The sequence below is a fragment of the Haliotis rubra genome, unplaced genomic scaffold (assembly GCF_003918875.1).
Source record: "Haliotis rubra isolate DU_JTF1 unplaced genomic scaffold, ASM391887v1 Scf251, whole genome shotgun sequence".
NCBI lineage: Eukaryota > Metazoa > Mollusca > Gastropoda > Lepetellida > Haliotidae > Haliotis > Haliotis rubra.
In genome coordinates, this window is record NW_025766570.1 from 940,199 (window position 1) to 956,473 (window position 16,275).

Genomic DNA, 16,275 nt, shown 5'->3' on the forward strand with positions numbered 1-16,275 from the left:
AGCCTTGGCAAAGGCAACACTACTCAATAAATCTAAGGCAGCTGCATTTCTATTAGCCATGGCAAAAGCAGCTAGAGTCTATGAACTATGTGTTTGCTCACATTTTCTGTACGAGGTTAAACCCCATTTCATTTCACAGTTTCTGTAAAGCTGTTATGCACAGTACTTACTCCAATAATGAAAATAAATTTGCTTTAAAACAAATTGCCCAACAAAAACATGGACAAAATTAACAAGTTTACAGAGATGCCAACCCATATGTATTCGTTACGAAGAAACAACACAAAATATGTGACTACGATTGAAGCTATATGTGGATACTTACTACTGATTTAGGTAAGTACAATGTTAATAACAAGTTCTTAGAATATCTCTATATTGTATTAAATATATACTAATTTTTGCATCAGTTTTTGGCCTAAATACTAATTGGGCAAAATTATGGTTGGCATCTCTGAGTTTATTTCTCAAATTAGTTTAATATTTGCAGCTCAATTAACACAATTATAAACTGGGAGGATGTCCAAACTTGCATAGGTAACAACTCCTGCATACAGGAGTGTTCAAGAGGTGCCTTCACTCTGGCATATTGTGGAAAAGATTACATACATTACAGTCCGTTTGAGACAGAAACGGACCGATGAATTGGAAATTTTATCATTGTACAAAATTGCCACATAAATATAAATAGTACACATGTTTATCATTTACTAATACCCAACAGCTTTCTTATATTTGAAAATTTTCCGGAAAAGTTGTTTAAGAAACTATCATCATTGAAAATGCAAAAGTTGTTATCTGTCGCGGCGGGGTTAAACCACAGAAACGAAACAACCAGTCATGGCTGGGGACATCTCAAAATCTATTCCGGGAGACCTGTTGGTTCCTTGTCCGTCGTAGTGTCATAGTCACGACTTAAAGGGATGACAAGTGGTCCCACAGTTGCCTGTTGTAAGCCATCCCGAGACCAGTAACCTTGTTCAATGACGTTAGCTACCTTGTTGACACAGTTTTGCCAAGTTTCAGTCGTGATTTTGTTAAGGGATTCCTTAACCAAAACCTCTACGTCACGTAATCTGAAAGTTGTGTTTGATCTGGCAACATCTCCTTTGACAATACCCGATAACATTTCAATGGGGTTAAGGTCACAGTGATAGGGTGGAAGTCGCAGAATATCGTGACCCTTACTTTTTATGTAACTGTCAACTTTGTAGAAAGGTTCACCTTTGTGGGTTTTTATGATCTCATATAGCTGAGGCTTCGTTGCCTTTGAAGGCCATGCGATCTGAAATTTGTCGAGCCATGATATCATATCACCTTTTCGACTGTTCGATGTTGGGGCTTTACTGTCGGGGTCCTGCACGCTGTGGTATGGGGCATTGTCCATTACGATAAAAGACTTCTCTGGTAGAGCTGGTACGAACTTGTTTTTAACCCAATCGAGGAAAAACGCACCATTCATCTCGGAATGGTAGTCTCTGTTATCTGTGGACTTTGCCCTGAATACCAAGTCGCAGCCTGGGAGAAAACCTTTGCTGGAGCAACCAGCATGGAGAATGATTAGTCTCTCTCCTTTCCCTAGAGGCAGCTTTCTACGTGACCCCTTATCACCCCCATCGGGTACCCACCGACTACTGGCAGTGTGCGAGGCATTGACCCAGGTCTTGTCCAAGTACACTGGCTCGAACCCTTCGTCGCGCTTCTTCTTTTTAACCCTGAGAAAATTATTTCTCAAGCGAACGATATCAGGGTGTTCACAGAGTACTGACCTATTCTCCCCCCAAATTTTCTTATAACGATACCCGAAAGAGTGTAAGAGTCGCCAGAGTGTGTACTTTGATATTCTGAGGTTGTGTTCTTGCTTCAAATGCTTTTTAACATTTTCAGTGACATGTATTTGTTTTCAGAATAGAGCTTGTTGATAGACTGCCTTACAAGGTTCTTTTGAAAGTTGTCCAAATGTTTTAATTTGTGTGATTTTGACACGACCCCTACCTGCTTCGCATCACCCTCACAATGTTTGTGTTCCAGAACATTTGTCAGTACCCTTGCTGATACTCCTAAAGCTTTTGCAACGATTCGACTTAGTCCCAAAAGTGAGCGGTAGGCTTCCGTTTCCGGAGCACAACTCAAAAAAACTTCTTAATATCTTTCAGTAAAACTTGGCAGATATGTGAGGCCGATCTTGAAGTGGTGCCTTTTGCTATTTGCAGATTTTTGTCATTTATGTTTTTCATGATTTCCATGGAAACGATTTGCACTTAATCGAAAATCAAGCTTGACTTTAAGTAACTGTCAGATGATTTGTTCTTTCAAAGATGTGGGGTCCGGGGGGATATGTCATCTTCTGATGACTCTTGTTATTTTTCCCGGGTTTCCATGGAAATGATTCAGACTTAGTCTCAAAGGGGAGGGGTGGGCTTCGTCCCCGAGCACAACTCGAAAACTTCTTAATATATTTCAGCAAAACTTGGCAGATATGTGAGGCAGATCCGAAAGTGGTGCCTTTTGCTATTTGCATATTTTTGTTATTTTTCATTTTATTGGTTTCCATGGAAATGTTTCGGACCTAATCTCAAAAGAGAGGGGTGAGCTTCGTTTCCGGAAACTCGGAAACCGTTCAATATCTTTCTGCAAGACTTGGTAGATATATCAAACAGAACCTAAAGTGGTTCCTTTGGCTGTTTGCAGGTATTTGTCATTTTTATTTTTATTTGTTTCCATGGAAACGATTTGGACTTAATCCCAAAAGGGAGGGATGGGCTTCGTTTCCGGAGCACAACTCGAAAATTCCTTAATATCTTTCAACAAAACTTGGCACATATATCAGACAGATCTTGAAGTGGTGCCTTTTGCTATTTACAGATTTTTGTCATTTATAAATTTGTTTGTTTCCATGGAAAGTCTTAAAAGGGAGGGATGGGTTTCGTTTCCGGATCACAACTCGAAAACTGTTAAATATCTTTCTACAAGACTTGACAGATATATCAAACAGATCTTGAAGTATTGCCTTTTGCTATTTGCAGATTTTTGGCATTTTTAATTTTTATGATTTCCATGGAATCAATTTGGACTTAGTCCAAAGAAAAAATGAAGGACTTTAAGTAACTGTTAGTTGATTTGTTCTTTCAAATTTATGGGGACCGGTGGGATTTGTCGTCTTCTGATGACTCTTATTATTATATCAGAAGTACTTCCACCTATTCTGTCTCGGTGGAGTAATGAATCCAAGGAGTGAGGTGTTCCCATCTTTGTGCACAGAAGTTTTGCAAGTAGATTATACAAGTGCAGGAACAACTAGTGGTGGAAAGTTGACAGTGCAAAAGACTTTTGTTGAAAATATGAAGTGAATTTTTAGTATCCTTACAGCCACAGATACAGGATTTATCTCTATGATGTTATAATTGTAATATTATTAGAATTATTAACAATGATAACTGTTGTTCAATTTAGCTGGATATAGCTGAATGCTAATATTTGTTCTAATCAATAGTTCAGTATTTACCGGTATGAAAATAGTTGAATATGATTACCATCATCATTTGATAGGGGGCCATCACATATGACACTTTAAATTGTATACTACATGTAGGTACAAAGAGTTGAAGATTTGCTCAAGCACATTTTAGCTCACCTGGCCTGGAATGTGTATGGCATTTGCAAGTTGTCTGACATTCATATTAAATTTGAAAAGGTTTGGAAATTTTTGTGTGGTTGTTCAAATCATGGTGGCCATATTAGCATCACTTTCAATGACCATTACTTAGTCACTTCTCCTCCTCTAAATGTTATGTTACGCTCTTCATTTATTTCAAAATGCATTATTGATTCTCTAAAAATCTTTTCCTGTAAAAGGTTTTACTTATGATGACATCATATTTTGTTGAGATCAGAGGGATTTTAGTGTGTGTTTTTCCCACTGAAACATTTGGAAAAGTTGTATGGCATTAGAAAACATATTTCCCTTTGAAAGTATATCAGGCACAGAGTTAAAATTTGGTATGAAGAGCAATTTCCTACAATAGTCCATTCTTTAAGGTTTGGAAACATTGTGGGTAGTTGCTTGTTTCATATTGTTAGTACTTCGATTTTATGTTCCTTTGTTAATGTCTCATGGTGCTTTTCATCTACTTACAGTTCTGTGGTCAGGATACTACCAAGGGATTTGAGGATGACAATAAGACTTGAAGACATCTCCACAACTCACAAAACTGTGCTTGATATGAGTCCTCAGAATGCTGTGTTATCATTTATTCAGGTCCTCATGGCTTGGCAACTATTTGGAGCAACAGTCTTTGAAGTTGGGGTAAATATTTATAGAGTGACTATTGGTTGTTGCACCTGAACTTAGATGATAATTGCTGTCAATGATACAAATAGCAATGAAACCAATCTAAAGAAACTATTGTTCCAAGCTCTTCTTTTTGAATTCAAATACGGTATCTTCTGTTGATTTATACATAAACCTGAAACAATGGAACCACATTCTTGATGACCAAGATAATTAGAATTAAAGCACTATTGGGTCAGATGATGACTCTGCATCAAATATTGACTTACATCTACTACATTACCAAAATATACTTGCTAAATAACAGCAAAGGCTATAAAATTTAAGTGTCTTTTTAATGACTGAAAGTTTTGGTCAGGGAATTCTTCAATGAAGGAAATATAGATGCTTTACAGAAAAAGAGAATTTTTTCATGTCTTAAATTTTAGTAACATTCTGAGACATAAATCATTTTCCCAAAATGCGCCAAAATATTTCAGATTTCAGGAAATACCATACTATCCTTGTCCAATATGAACACAATTTCATCCAGGTTGTTCAATTATAGGAACGTGTTGCAGAAAGTGTACTTGGCAGATCACGATGTAAAATCTGCCTCATTTGCCTGCCAATACTCATTGTTTTTCTACACAGCTTTGGGACATGCCGTCACTGGGACTTTTTGTTCACAATAGCAACCTTCACCAACTATTCAAATAAGGGCCTAAATATCAGGAACAGCCTCTTTACCAGTTTGGATTACGACTTTAAAATCATTAGGGATGTTGTCGAGGAATATGCCAAAAATGGGTCTGAAGAGAAGAGTAACCAATAGGATGTTTTTGCTTGGGTTGAGTCAGTGCATGATCACATCATTGATAGAAAGCACAAACTGAAAAAGAGGAACAGAATTGGAATAAACCCATTCTGTCCCAGCCAGATGTCATCCAAAGTCAGTCTGCACTGTATTAACAGTTTGTATATGTTCATACTGACAAGGTCTCAAATAACATAATCATTTTATGTAAACATCATTGCTTAAATTGTTTGATTAAAGAACATTTGTATACGTGACATATCAAACAAGAAAAGCCCTTAAAAAGGCAACATTGGAGCGGCTGAGTAACATAAGAAATTTAGTGAGAAGGACGTGAGATGATTTGAGGGGTGAAGTTTATTTCAAGAGCGTCACAATGACCATACCTCCATCTATTAGAGACTTGCTTCTGTTAGAGATCAATATGGTACTCTCCTCTCCAGTTTATGACATTTCATATCAAAGGTCTTTGTCATGTCTAACCATGTCTGGAAATGAAGTACTAAAGTAAGGCCGGAAATCCTTGGAAAAATGCTTTTTGGCAATTATTTGATAATGGTTGATATTTCAGATTCAAAACTCATGTATATACATACCACCTTAACCTAATATGGCATATGAGTAATCACGTTGTACCATTCCCTAGTCATAATGATTACTCGTAAAATATCGAAAAACTTAGAAAGAATTCCATGGTAGAAACACTTCAAAGAAACAAACTATACTGTGACCCACCTGGCAGGCAGACAGGTTGACAGCGTTATGTAATGCACAGGCAGTGCATGTCAGGTACCGTCTCAAAATATCAAGTGTCAGTATCACTGCTGGTCGAGGACTCTAGTGGAATTACAACAGGTGCAATTCGTCTGATGTTAATGCCGTCCCGCAGAACTATCTGGCCTTGTTTTGCAGCTAGTTCGTCAGTGATGTACTGGATTGGCTTTTTTTGCTGCCGGATTTTTTCCGTGAGCTGGGGCTTTGTTTCTGATTGCCTGTAAGTCACATTACAGGAAGTGAGAAAATCCTACAACTTAGCCTTGAGATTACTCATGGTGGGTGTGAAGGTACCAGGGACACACAGGTTATGGTAACTGGCGTTATCCTAAATGATAACGATTGGTTTGTCCAGCTGCGGTAAAAGCTAATGTTAGAACCAGTCCAAAAATACCTGCCCATTCATTTCGCTATGGTAATCACCATCAGATTTCTTGGCCTCAAAAACAAAGTCACAACCCCCAATCAGTCCCTTGCTACGGGTACCAGCATGCAAGATGATCAGGCGTCTACCTTTGCCTGATGGTAACACTGGTGCCTTAGAACAATCTGAAGGAAGCCACATCCAATCGGTTGAGTGATTTTTATTACACCAGGTTTCATCAAAGTATATAATTTGAAACCCCAAATTGCGGTATTCTTCAACTGTTCTGGAATAAGCTGATCGCATGGACAGGATTGAGTACTTTTCTTTAAACACAGCTCTGTCATCTCCCCATTTGGTGTACCTGAACCCCATTTCTACCAGAGCTATAAAAAGTGTTGTTTTCGGGACATTTATTGTATCTTTGATCTCATCTTGTATTTTAGCACATGTCGGTGGGATTTTGCGTTCATACAGTTTATAAACTGCACGGCGTATGACACCCTTATCAAAGCTATCCAGTTTGTGTTTCCTACCTGGTTTTGATTTTGACACAACCCCTGAGGTAACTGATTTGTTTACAACTTTGTAAACCTGACTATATGTCAGATTAAGGGCTTGGATGCAACCTAGAGCAATACGTCCACAAAGTTCCATATTTTATGTATAGGTAGCAATTTCTTGCATAATTATGTATATGGATCAAGCATTCTTGTGGAAACTGATGACAAGCCTCTCGTTCCAATATTAGTCAAAGGGTTGAATGAATGTCCACCCAGAATACAAAGATTTCGCCTAAGACTGCAGAAGTATGATTTTAAAGTCATGTACACTCCAGGTAAAGAAATGTATGCAACTGATGAGTTATCAAGAAAATTTGCTACTCAAGAACCAGTAAATACAATGGAAGACAACATTGAAGCTTTCGTCGATGGAATTATGACCAGTCTACCAATGTCAGCAGATCGCTTTGGAGAAATAAAAGAAGAAACAGAGAAAGATCCCATCAAGTACCGACTCTACACCACAATTCTAGCTGGCTGGCCAAATGAAAGAGCAAACTGCCCGAAAGACCTACTTAAATTACTGGAACCAGCAAGATGAACTCTCAGTAATTGATGGACTCATCTTCAAGTCTTGTTGAGTTGTAATTCCAAAGAATCTCAGAAGCATGATGCTAGAAAAGATACACACTGGTCACTAAGGAGAAGAAAAATGCAAGCTTCACGCCAGAGAACTACTGTATTGACCAGGATTGAATAGGGACATTGAGAATTTGGTACGAAGGTGTCATACCTGCATAACTTTCAAGCCAAAACAGAGTACAGAGCCAATGATTACCCACCAGCGAGCTACTGAACCATGGCAATTGGTCGCCACTGACTTGTTTGAGATTGAAAAGAAAAACTATGTTGTGGTAGTTGATTACTATTACAACTATCCAGAGGTGATCTCTATAAACAGCCAAACAAGCACAGCAGTGATCACAACATTGAAGTCTATATTTTCACGACATGGAATTCCAGACAGATTGGTTAGTGACTGTGGACAATGGGCTGTTCTGTGCAACTGCAGAATTCTACCAGTTCACCCGAGACTGCGCATTACTCACATCACATCAAGTCCCAGATGCCCTCAATCCAATGGCTTAGTGGAGAGAACAGTCCAGACAGTGAAAAACATCCTGAAGAAAAGCAAACGTAGTGGAGAAGACCCTCGCCTAGGATCACTTGCATACAGAAGTACTCCTCTATCTCATGGACAGTCACCAGATTAATTACTCTTTGGACATCGGATCCAGTCAAACTTACCTGCAATGATGAAGGAGTTAAAACATAAAACGCCATCACGCGAAAACATCCAACAACAGAAAGACATCCTGAAAGAAAATCAGAAAACATACCACGACAGAAGAGCAAGGAAGAAAGAGCGGCCACAGCTACAACCCGGAACACCAGTGTGAATCCAAGATAGTGACAACTGGAGACTGCAAAGATGTGTGCTTGAGGAAGTCGCATCAAGATCGTACCTCATCAAAACTGACAATGGTACAGTGGAAGAAGAAATCGATGTGATCTGATCTCAACACCAGTGGAGTCATTATCATCCACACTGCAGACAAAACTGCAGACAACAACACAGACAACACCAGACAGTAGGCCCTGCATCAACAAGCCAGAAATGCCATTCCTGCCAAAAACTGATAACATGCACAGTAAAACAGTCACAAGAAGTGGTCGTTCAGTGATGCCACCTGAGAGACTCATTGAGGAATACTAATGACATTATTTAACACAATTCTCAGTTCTAGTCAAACCAGTTCTAGTTACATGTTCATAAAAGTTGATTCCTAACTGGACACTTCGATTCAGTTTATTAATATTGAGTCAAAGACATTGACAGTTCTTTTATTAAAGAACAAATAAACTTTGTTTTTTTGTACTCTTTTAACTATAACATATGAAAGATTTGTGGTTTGTCTTATGCGGAACACCAAATTCATTCATAAAAAACTTGTGGTTAATTAATACAGAGCGATTAAAAGTTGCATAACTCTGTCGCCAGAGCACTGCAGTGACGTCATATGAAGAAGGATTTTTCAGTTAGTTGTATATAAAGTGTGTAGCAAGCTCGTCATTTTGATGATTTCTCGACATCATCGAAGACATGCTAAATGGGTTATGTTTGTGAGTTCGAAGCGAGCGTTGTGGAAGCCTGAAACGATATCTTACTTGTGTTCAGATCGCTTCACGGAAGTTAAAGAATCAAAACTACTTACTAGTTGTAGTAAAATATGTACATGATTGATAACCATAATTCCATGACACAACTTGTAACATAACGATTTCTTCCTCGGAAGCGAGGTTGTGGTCGAAGTAACAATAATACTGTAAGTAGTATTATATTGACACCCACCTCGCTTCCACGAGAGAAATTGTTATGTTATAAGCTATGCCATGCAAAATCCTATTGGCCATCAATCAAATACATATTTTACTACCAGTAGAAAGTAGTTTTGATTTTGTAACTCGGTGAAACCAAACTTAAATAGCATTTATCCTCAGACTGGCAGATGTTCGCGACAAGGAGCCACCATTTTTGAAAATCATAGGGTACCGGGCTAAGGTCTATTAGAGTTAATGAGATTATGGTTTGTTTTCATGAAGTTAGAAAATCAAAACTACTTTCTTCTTGTAGTTAAATATATATTTGAATCAGGACCAAAAGGATTTGGCATGACACAACTTGTAACATAACGATTTCTTCCTCGGAAGCGAGGTGGGGGTTGAAGTGACAATACTGCGCGATAAATTTCTTGCTACATTCACGTGGTTAACGTCCACTCACCAGTATGTAGATACTAGTCAATGTACGTCTTTATATTTGGTCTTATATTCCTAATTAGATTATTATTATACTTGTATGCATTTTGAAACTAAATATAAAGCAGACGATCTGCTGATACTTATAGTGAATTTATAACAGGACTGTAATATCTTGACATTTTATAGTTTGCCAATGTGAATCATAATTCGCACACACACCCTAGTGTATGTTGTCTGTCTCATTACACTTCACGACGAAAACAATGATTCTGTTGAATGCTATGACAAATGAATAAAAACAAAATGCAAATATTAAAATTAAAACAGATTAAAGTTATAGTAACAATGTCAGGCTATTACATTGTTCGGGGAATGTATCCATCAATATCCACAAAAACGAGTGATATGCCATTCATCTGCAGCTGTTCCAAGTGATGTGTCTTTTAACAGTCTAATATACGAAAAAGTGATGTATCGTTTCAGGTATTTCACATTGGTGTATAGTCTCATTGGTCACCCAAGATAGCACACCTGGCAACTAATTGCATAATGTCTGCCATTCTTTCAAAAAAAGTAATTTAGTTAGCCAATAATGAGTAATCAATCAATGTCTTGGCGGTTAATCCTTTGAAAGAAGGATGTTGTTTTTACACAGACACGACAAAGTGTATTCAGTTTAGCTTAGTAAATCTACATACATAAACACTACCTTTTGACAAATCCGCTGTGCAAGATAAAAGTAATTAATCAATCAGTGTGTTATCGGTTAATCCTTTGATCGATGTTTATAATGTTGAGTATTTACTCCAGACACAAGAAATGCCAAATGGGAACCTTTGTCGAGTAATCTAAGTGGTGTTACCGCTAATTATACCTGTTATAAATTCATTAACTGACCATCAAGTGAATGATGACAAATAACATGTGTAGGTTTATACCACCTAACACAGGTTACAGCAATGGAGTAGTAATCGCTATATTGCATCCAATTTTAATTGCGTGAAAATATTTATGGGCCAATACTGTTTTGAGGATAAGAACGGAACTTCTTTCTTGCATAAGAAATACATAAAAGCATTTGCTGTGTGCTAAAACTGTATGTACCTATTTACCTAAGTAAATTTTCAGATTCTTCTAGCAATGGCAAAGTAGGGTTGTTTAGTTTACGAATTCAAATAAATCAAATGTCAATTTTTAATATCATACGTAATAGACATCATATTTTTACATGACATGATTAAATATCGAGGTAAAAAAACACAGAAATGGGATCAATTATGATCAGTCATTATACCATCCAGGCATTAGAAAACCTGAAAAAGCCCACACTGCTTTGATACTTTATTACAATCAGACAAGAACTACCAGGCATATTTTCAAATAACTGCATCTGATGGGGGCATCCACCCTTCTTAATGTCGCACTGTTTAGGTTGAAGAAATTAACCGTAACCGTGATGAGCGAGGCTGATCATCGTTTTCACTTTCACTAGCATCTGGCTCGAACAAGTAAGGCCTAGCAACACCAAGCGACGGGGAATCACTCCCATCTGACTAGCATGACAGTTCCTAGTAAAGCTTTCTAACACGAAGCTGAACCTTGTAACTTCGTTACACGGAGTAATGATAATCGGATTGCTTGTGCACTGTGCTATTGCTATTGCCCCAAGCAATGAAGTGGTATAAAACAATGGTAAGCCAGTACACTTTTACCTCAAGCAGATGGACAAAATCCCACCCAGTCAAAATACCACAGGACAAAATTTCTTTGGACAAAATCCCACACCAAAATGACCAACATAGGACAAAATCCCATTTTTATGTGTTATTGCTACCTTCTTTCACCAGTTGTATGTAACATATCGATTAGCATGTTTTCATAACAGAGTCCAGTGGCTGCATTGATAAATTGTGTAAATGTGTCTGCGATGATGACAGTTTTTATCAGTGTTATCAGGCAGTACTGAAGAGCAATAAGGTAGGAGTTAAAATAGCATCAGATGGATTTTTGTACACTAAGAAGGTTACAAATAAGAGTAGTATTAGGTGGGAATGTTCAAGAAAAATTGTCATGGGTCTATGAAGACATTATTGACAATGGAGAATCCGGCTCTTGTTACAACTCATAGTCATCCATTCATACATCAATTAAATTGTACAAAGATGCTGATGTTCTAGATGATTACATGTACCATGAAAATAAACCAGGAGTATGCATTATGTTATATATATATCAGTACAACCAGAAATTATTGAGAATTTAAGATTGTAAGTTTTGGTTTTTTTCACTCATTACTCAGGTATTAAACGTGAATAATAGCAGAACATAACTCCAGATTCAAAGACAGGTGAACAGTTAGTATTTTTCAAGTCACCATGGGCAGCAATGCAGGCTTCAATGCGGCGGGGCATACTACTGATCAAAGGAGTTAGAAAGTCGTGGTCCATGCTGTCCCAATATTGGACCACCTTTTCTTTCATTTCAGCAATATTTGTCAGATTTTTCTTATTGACACTTTCCTTCATAAGTCCCCAAACATTTTCTATTGGATTAAGGTCAGGGCTATAGCTTGGCCAATCTAGTAATGTCATATTTTGGGTCTGAAACCAGGCCTGTGAATGCTTTGAACAATGTTTTGGGTCGTTGTCCTGCTTGAAAATCCAAAAATTTCCATAGAACACGTGAGCAGATGGAAGTAAATGTCCCTCGAGAATATCTATGTACTGCTCACTGTTCATATTCCCTTCAAATACACAGAGTGGTGTTGCCCCTAACACAGATATGCCACCCTACATGTTAAATTTCGGACTGTACTTTGGGCGCTGATAGATACAAAGGTTTTTCAGTTTGTTTGGTCCAGAATTTCAGTGTATTAGGAAACAGCCACACAGAACTTTCATCTGAGAAAATCACATTGACCCAGTTAAAATTTCTATGCTGTAAGCACCAATTCAACTTTCGCTCCTTTTGTTCAGGGGTCATGATCGGTGATGGAATTCCTTGACTTTTCTGCCAACCCATTGCATGCAGCTCAGTTCTAATTGTCTCCTTACAGACAGCCACAGTTCCTCTATCAATCATATCCAGCCTTAAGTTTTCTAAACTCCTTCGTTTGTTTTTAGAAACAAGGATACCAAGCTGCCTCCTGTCACCGACAGTCAAATTTCTGGGCCTACCTGCGCCTCCCTGGTGCTCAATGCTATATCCATTTGCAACTTTTTTCAAAACACGATAAACAGTGGACAAAGGGATGCCTGTTCTACTTGAAATCACTTTAGCTGATCTGATGTCCTTGTTATAATACTCTAAAATCAACTTCCTCTTCTCTAAATCATCCACACTGAGGATCACTGAAAATGGTGCTTGCTAGTCGTGTAAACAAAGGGGGATAACTCTTCACAAACTAATGAAAAAGGATTAACGGAGTTGTCTCTCTTGAATGAAACCAAGCACTTGATAGCAGGTCAAGGTTGTTTATACTAAAAATCCAATTAAACATATTCCTAAAATTCTCAATAATTTCTGGTCATACTATATATATATTCAATATGTTAACTAAAAGAGTACTTTTCTGATATCTATTCTCAAGAGCATGTCACTTTACAATTTTTAACCGTCATGTTTCGATGTCATGGAGTTCTGTCTAAGTTAAGTTATGTCTAATTGACACTTAATTTTCTCTTGGTTAAATATTAAGATAGATTTTCATCTCTTTCAGTCAATCTGCATTTGTATGCTGTGTTTGTAAAGAAAATACCAGAATAAAGTATACACCTGGACAAAAGTTGAGCAACACCAAATTCATATTTCATTATTTTGTTAGTATGACAGATTTTTTTGCAAGAATATATGATTTTGGCAACAATAGTCTTTCGTAGATTTTTTTTTTATTGCAAGGTAGAGATGATCAAGCATGGAAAATGTGCATTTGCTGAACTTCATTCACTGACACTCGTGAAAAGTGAAAAATCCACTTTAAAGTCGTGAACTTCAAGCGCAGTGTATTCGGTGATCTTAGCTTAGAAGTAACTGAAACTTTGTCATGGCAAGACGACGCCTGTCTACTGCCGAAAGATGGCAGATTATTGGACTTAGAGATAGCGGAATGTCTCTGAGAGCTATTCGTAGAAGAACAGGTCGTCACCACTCTGTAATAAGCCGTTTAATTGACAAACATTGACAAACTAATGATGTGAGGGATCGCCTAAGATCTGGCAGACCGAAAATAACATCTGTAAGAGAGGACAGGCGGCTTTTGAGGATCGTTGGACGAAACCCCTTTGCAAATTCGACACAATTGAGAGACCAGTGGTACACTAATCAGAGACTCTCTACAAGGACTGTTAGACGGCGCCTCATAGCAGCAGGTTTCTATGCCAGAAGACCAATAAAACGGCCTCAACTAACTTGTCAGCACATGCGTGAACGATTGACATGGTGTCGTGTCAGATCCAACTGGAATTTGGTTCACTGGAGACAGATCCATTGGTCAGATGAGTGCAGGGTGCTTTTGCGGATGGTAGGTGGTAGAGTGCATGTCTGTGAGACAACAAAACATGAGATTTGGCGCTAAAAACATCCAGACAACTCTAGCATGTGGAGGGGGATCAGTCATGTTCTGGTGTTGTGATTCCTATGACGACTGCACATTGCCTCTTGTGACAGTAAAGGGAACCTTAATGGTCAACAATATCAGGATGCCATCTTACGTCCAGTTGTTATCTCTCATTTTGATAACCACCCTCCACGCACAAGACCTGTGTACATGGACGACAATGCAAGGCCACACAGAGCCAGAGCAGTAACCGAGTTATTGTGACAAGAAGCCATCACCACCCTGCCTTGGCCAGCTTGTAGTCCGGATCTGAACCAGATCAACAATATTTGGGAAAATTTGGGTAGGACAATCAGGAACTGTGACCCCCCAGTGCAGAATCTGGCTCAGCTGGAGTTATACCATGGCAATTTTTCTGTGAAAATGTACCATTCAGCAAAGTATCATTTTTTCAGTGTACACACTTAAAATGAATAAAAGTGAGTTTGTCATAGTTTGCTTTTGTCATTTGCTATCAAACAGCACGTTTCTTTTTTGTTTATAAAACTAATGAAAATTTCCCACAATCTCAAAAGTGATCACACAGAAAAATATGGGTTGTTGCTTAACTTTTGTCCAGGCTTATGTTAAGAACAAGTAACTTGGTTATTACAAATACAGTGGAAGTGTCGGTATAGAGGGCATGCTGGTTTAGAGAACTTTGTCTTTTTCAACCTGGGAATGATATTCCGTGAGCTGTAAAATACGACTGAACAACATGTTGATAGTCATCATATTCTTTATTCATCAATAAAGGTAACAAGCACAACTTGAAGGGACAGCTAAGGTCAGGGGGGTCGACATCTTCTTCGTCAGACGATTGGTTGGCTCCTGGGGTTGTAGGCGTTGCCCTGGCTTGAATCTCCGCCTCCCATTCACTGTTTTCTGCATTCAAGAGTTAATTCAAATCTAGCCATCTTGGTATGGTGAGCGACTGACAAATTGTGACACGACAATCAATTTATAATACAAGTGACACATGTCACTCACCAATTTACGTCACCTACTTAGGCATAATCCTTATCAATACTCCTTTTATCAGGCTTCATCAATGAGCTTAATGCCAATGGTAGTACACTGTGTTGTTAATACACGTGCAGCTAATCAGACATCAACAGGAGAAACCAGGTACCGGATGCCGGTTTAGAGAGTGTTAATTACTGTACAAACAGTCAATTGGGTGGTCTTTGTTGTGCCGAAATGCAGAATAGATTAGAGGGTGTGTAAATGATCATAAATTAACTAGCTTCTGCCAGGACTAAATTCTAGTCCCAATATTGAGAGTATGCCAGATTGGAGGGCTGCCAGTTTTGTGAGCTTCCACTGTACCATGACGATTCTCAAAAACTCGAAGGATTTGCTTTAATTTTTACAATTTCAGAAATGGACCAATTTCTGTTCTGTCCAAACGTTTGAGTTTTATCCCCCTGGCATGTAATATGTCAAATCACATATCTGCCAAGTTGAAAGATATTAAGAAGTTTTCGAGTTTGGTCATAGTGACCAACAACAGACTCATGAAATGTTTGGAACATTTAATTAAAATAATAGCCCTAGTCCTGACAATGTACACTCCATATATGACATGGCTATAGAAGCTCATATTGCATGTATACAATGTCAATAACAATAGGGAAAATAACTCAGAACAAGACTGACGTAAGCGATGTATGACATCGCTTTCAACATGACGTCATTAGGTTGGTCACATGACTACACTTTTGGGAAACCTACGTCATAGTGACCAACAACAGGCTCATGAAATGTTTGGAACATTTAATTAAAATAATAGCCCTTTCTAAAGAGTAACCAACAATGATGATCTATGAAACTGTGGGGAACAATGGCTTTCTCATAAACACCCTAATGACTAATGAGAAAGCTCAAAACAGATATCCAAACAGTACACAATGATAATGACGAAATAGTAGTCGCTGTCTTAGGAGCAAGAAAAATTGCAAAAAACCCAACCACATCACTGATGCTGATAATTGAACTTTTAACACTGAAGATTGTCAGTGAAATCAAAGGGGGTTCGGGAGTGAACATAATGTTTTTTAAAAAACATCAGTGCTTTTCCAGCGGCCCATTTTCTGAACAATGTGTGGATCCGTCCCAGTGTCAATGGCG

The 16,275-nt window shown here is 38.2% G+C and overlaps 1 protein-coding gene across 1 annotated transcript in view; it reads left to right on the plus strand.

Annotated features, from left to right (window-relative positions):
- LOC124279515 (unconventional myosin-VIIa-like) overlaps positions 1-16,275 on the plus strand; it is a 754,149-nt gene that overhangs the window by 717,541 nt on the left and 20,333 nt on the right. Inside the window, exon 40 of the mRNA XM_046715341.1 lies at positions 4,138-4,306. Coding sequence (XP_046571297.1) covers positions 4,138-4,306 — 169 coding nt within the window. The remainder of the gene's footprint in view (positions 1-4,137; positions 4,307-16,275) is intronic.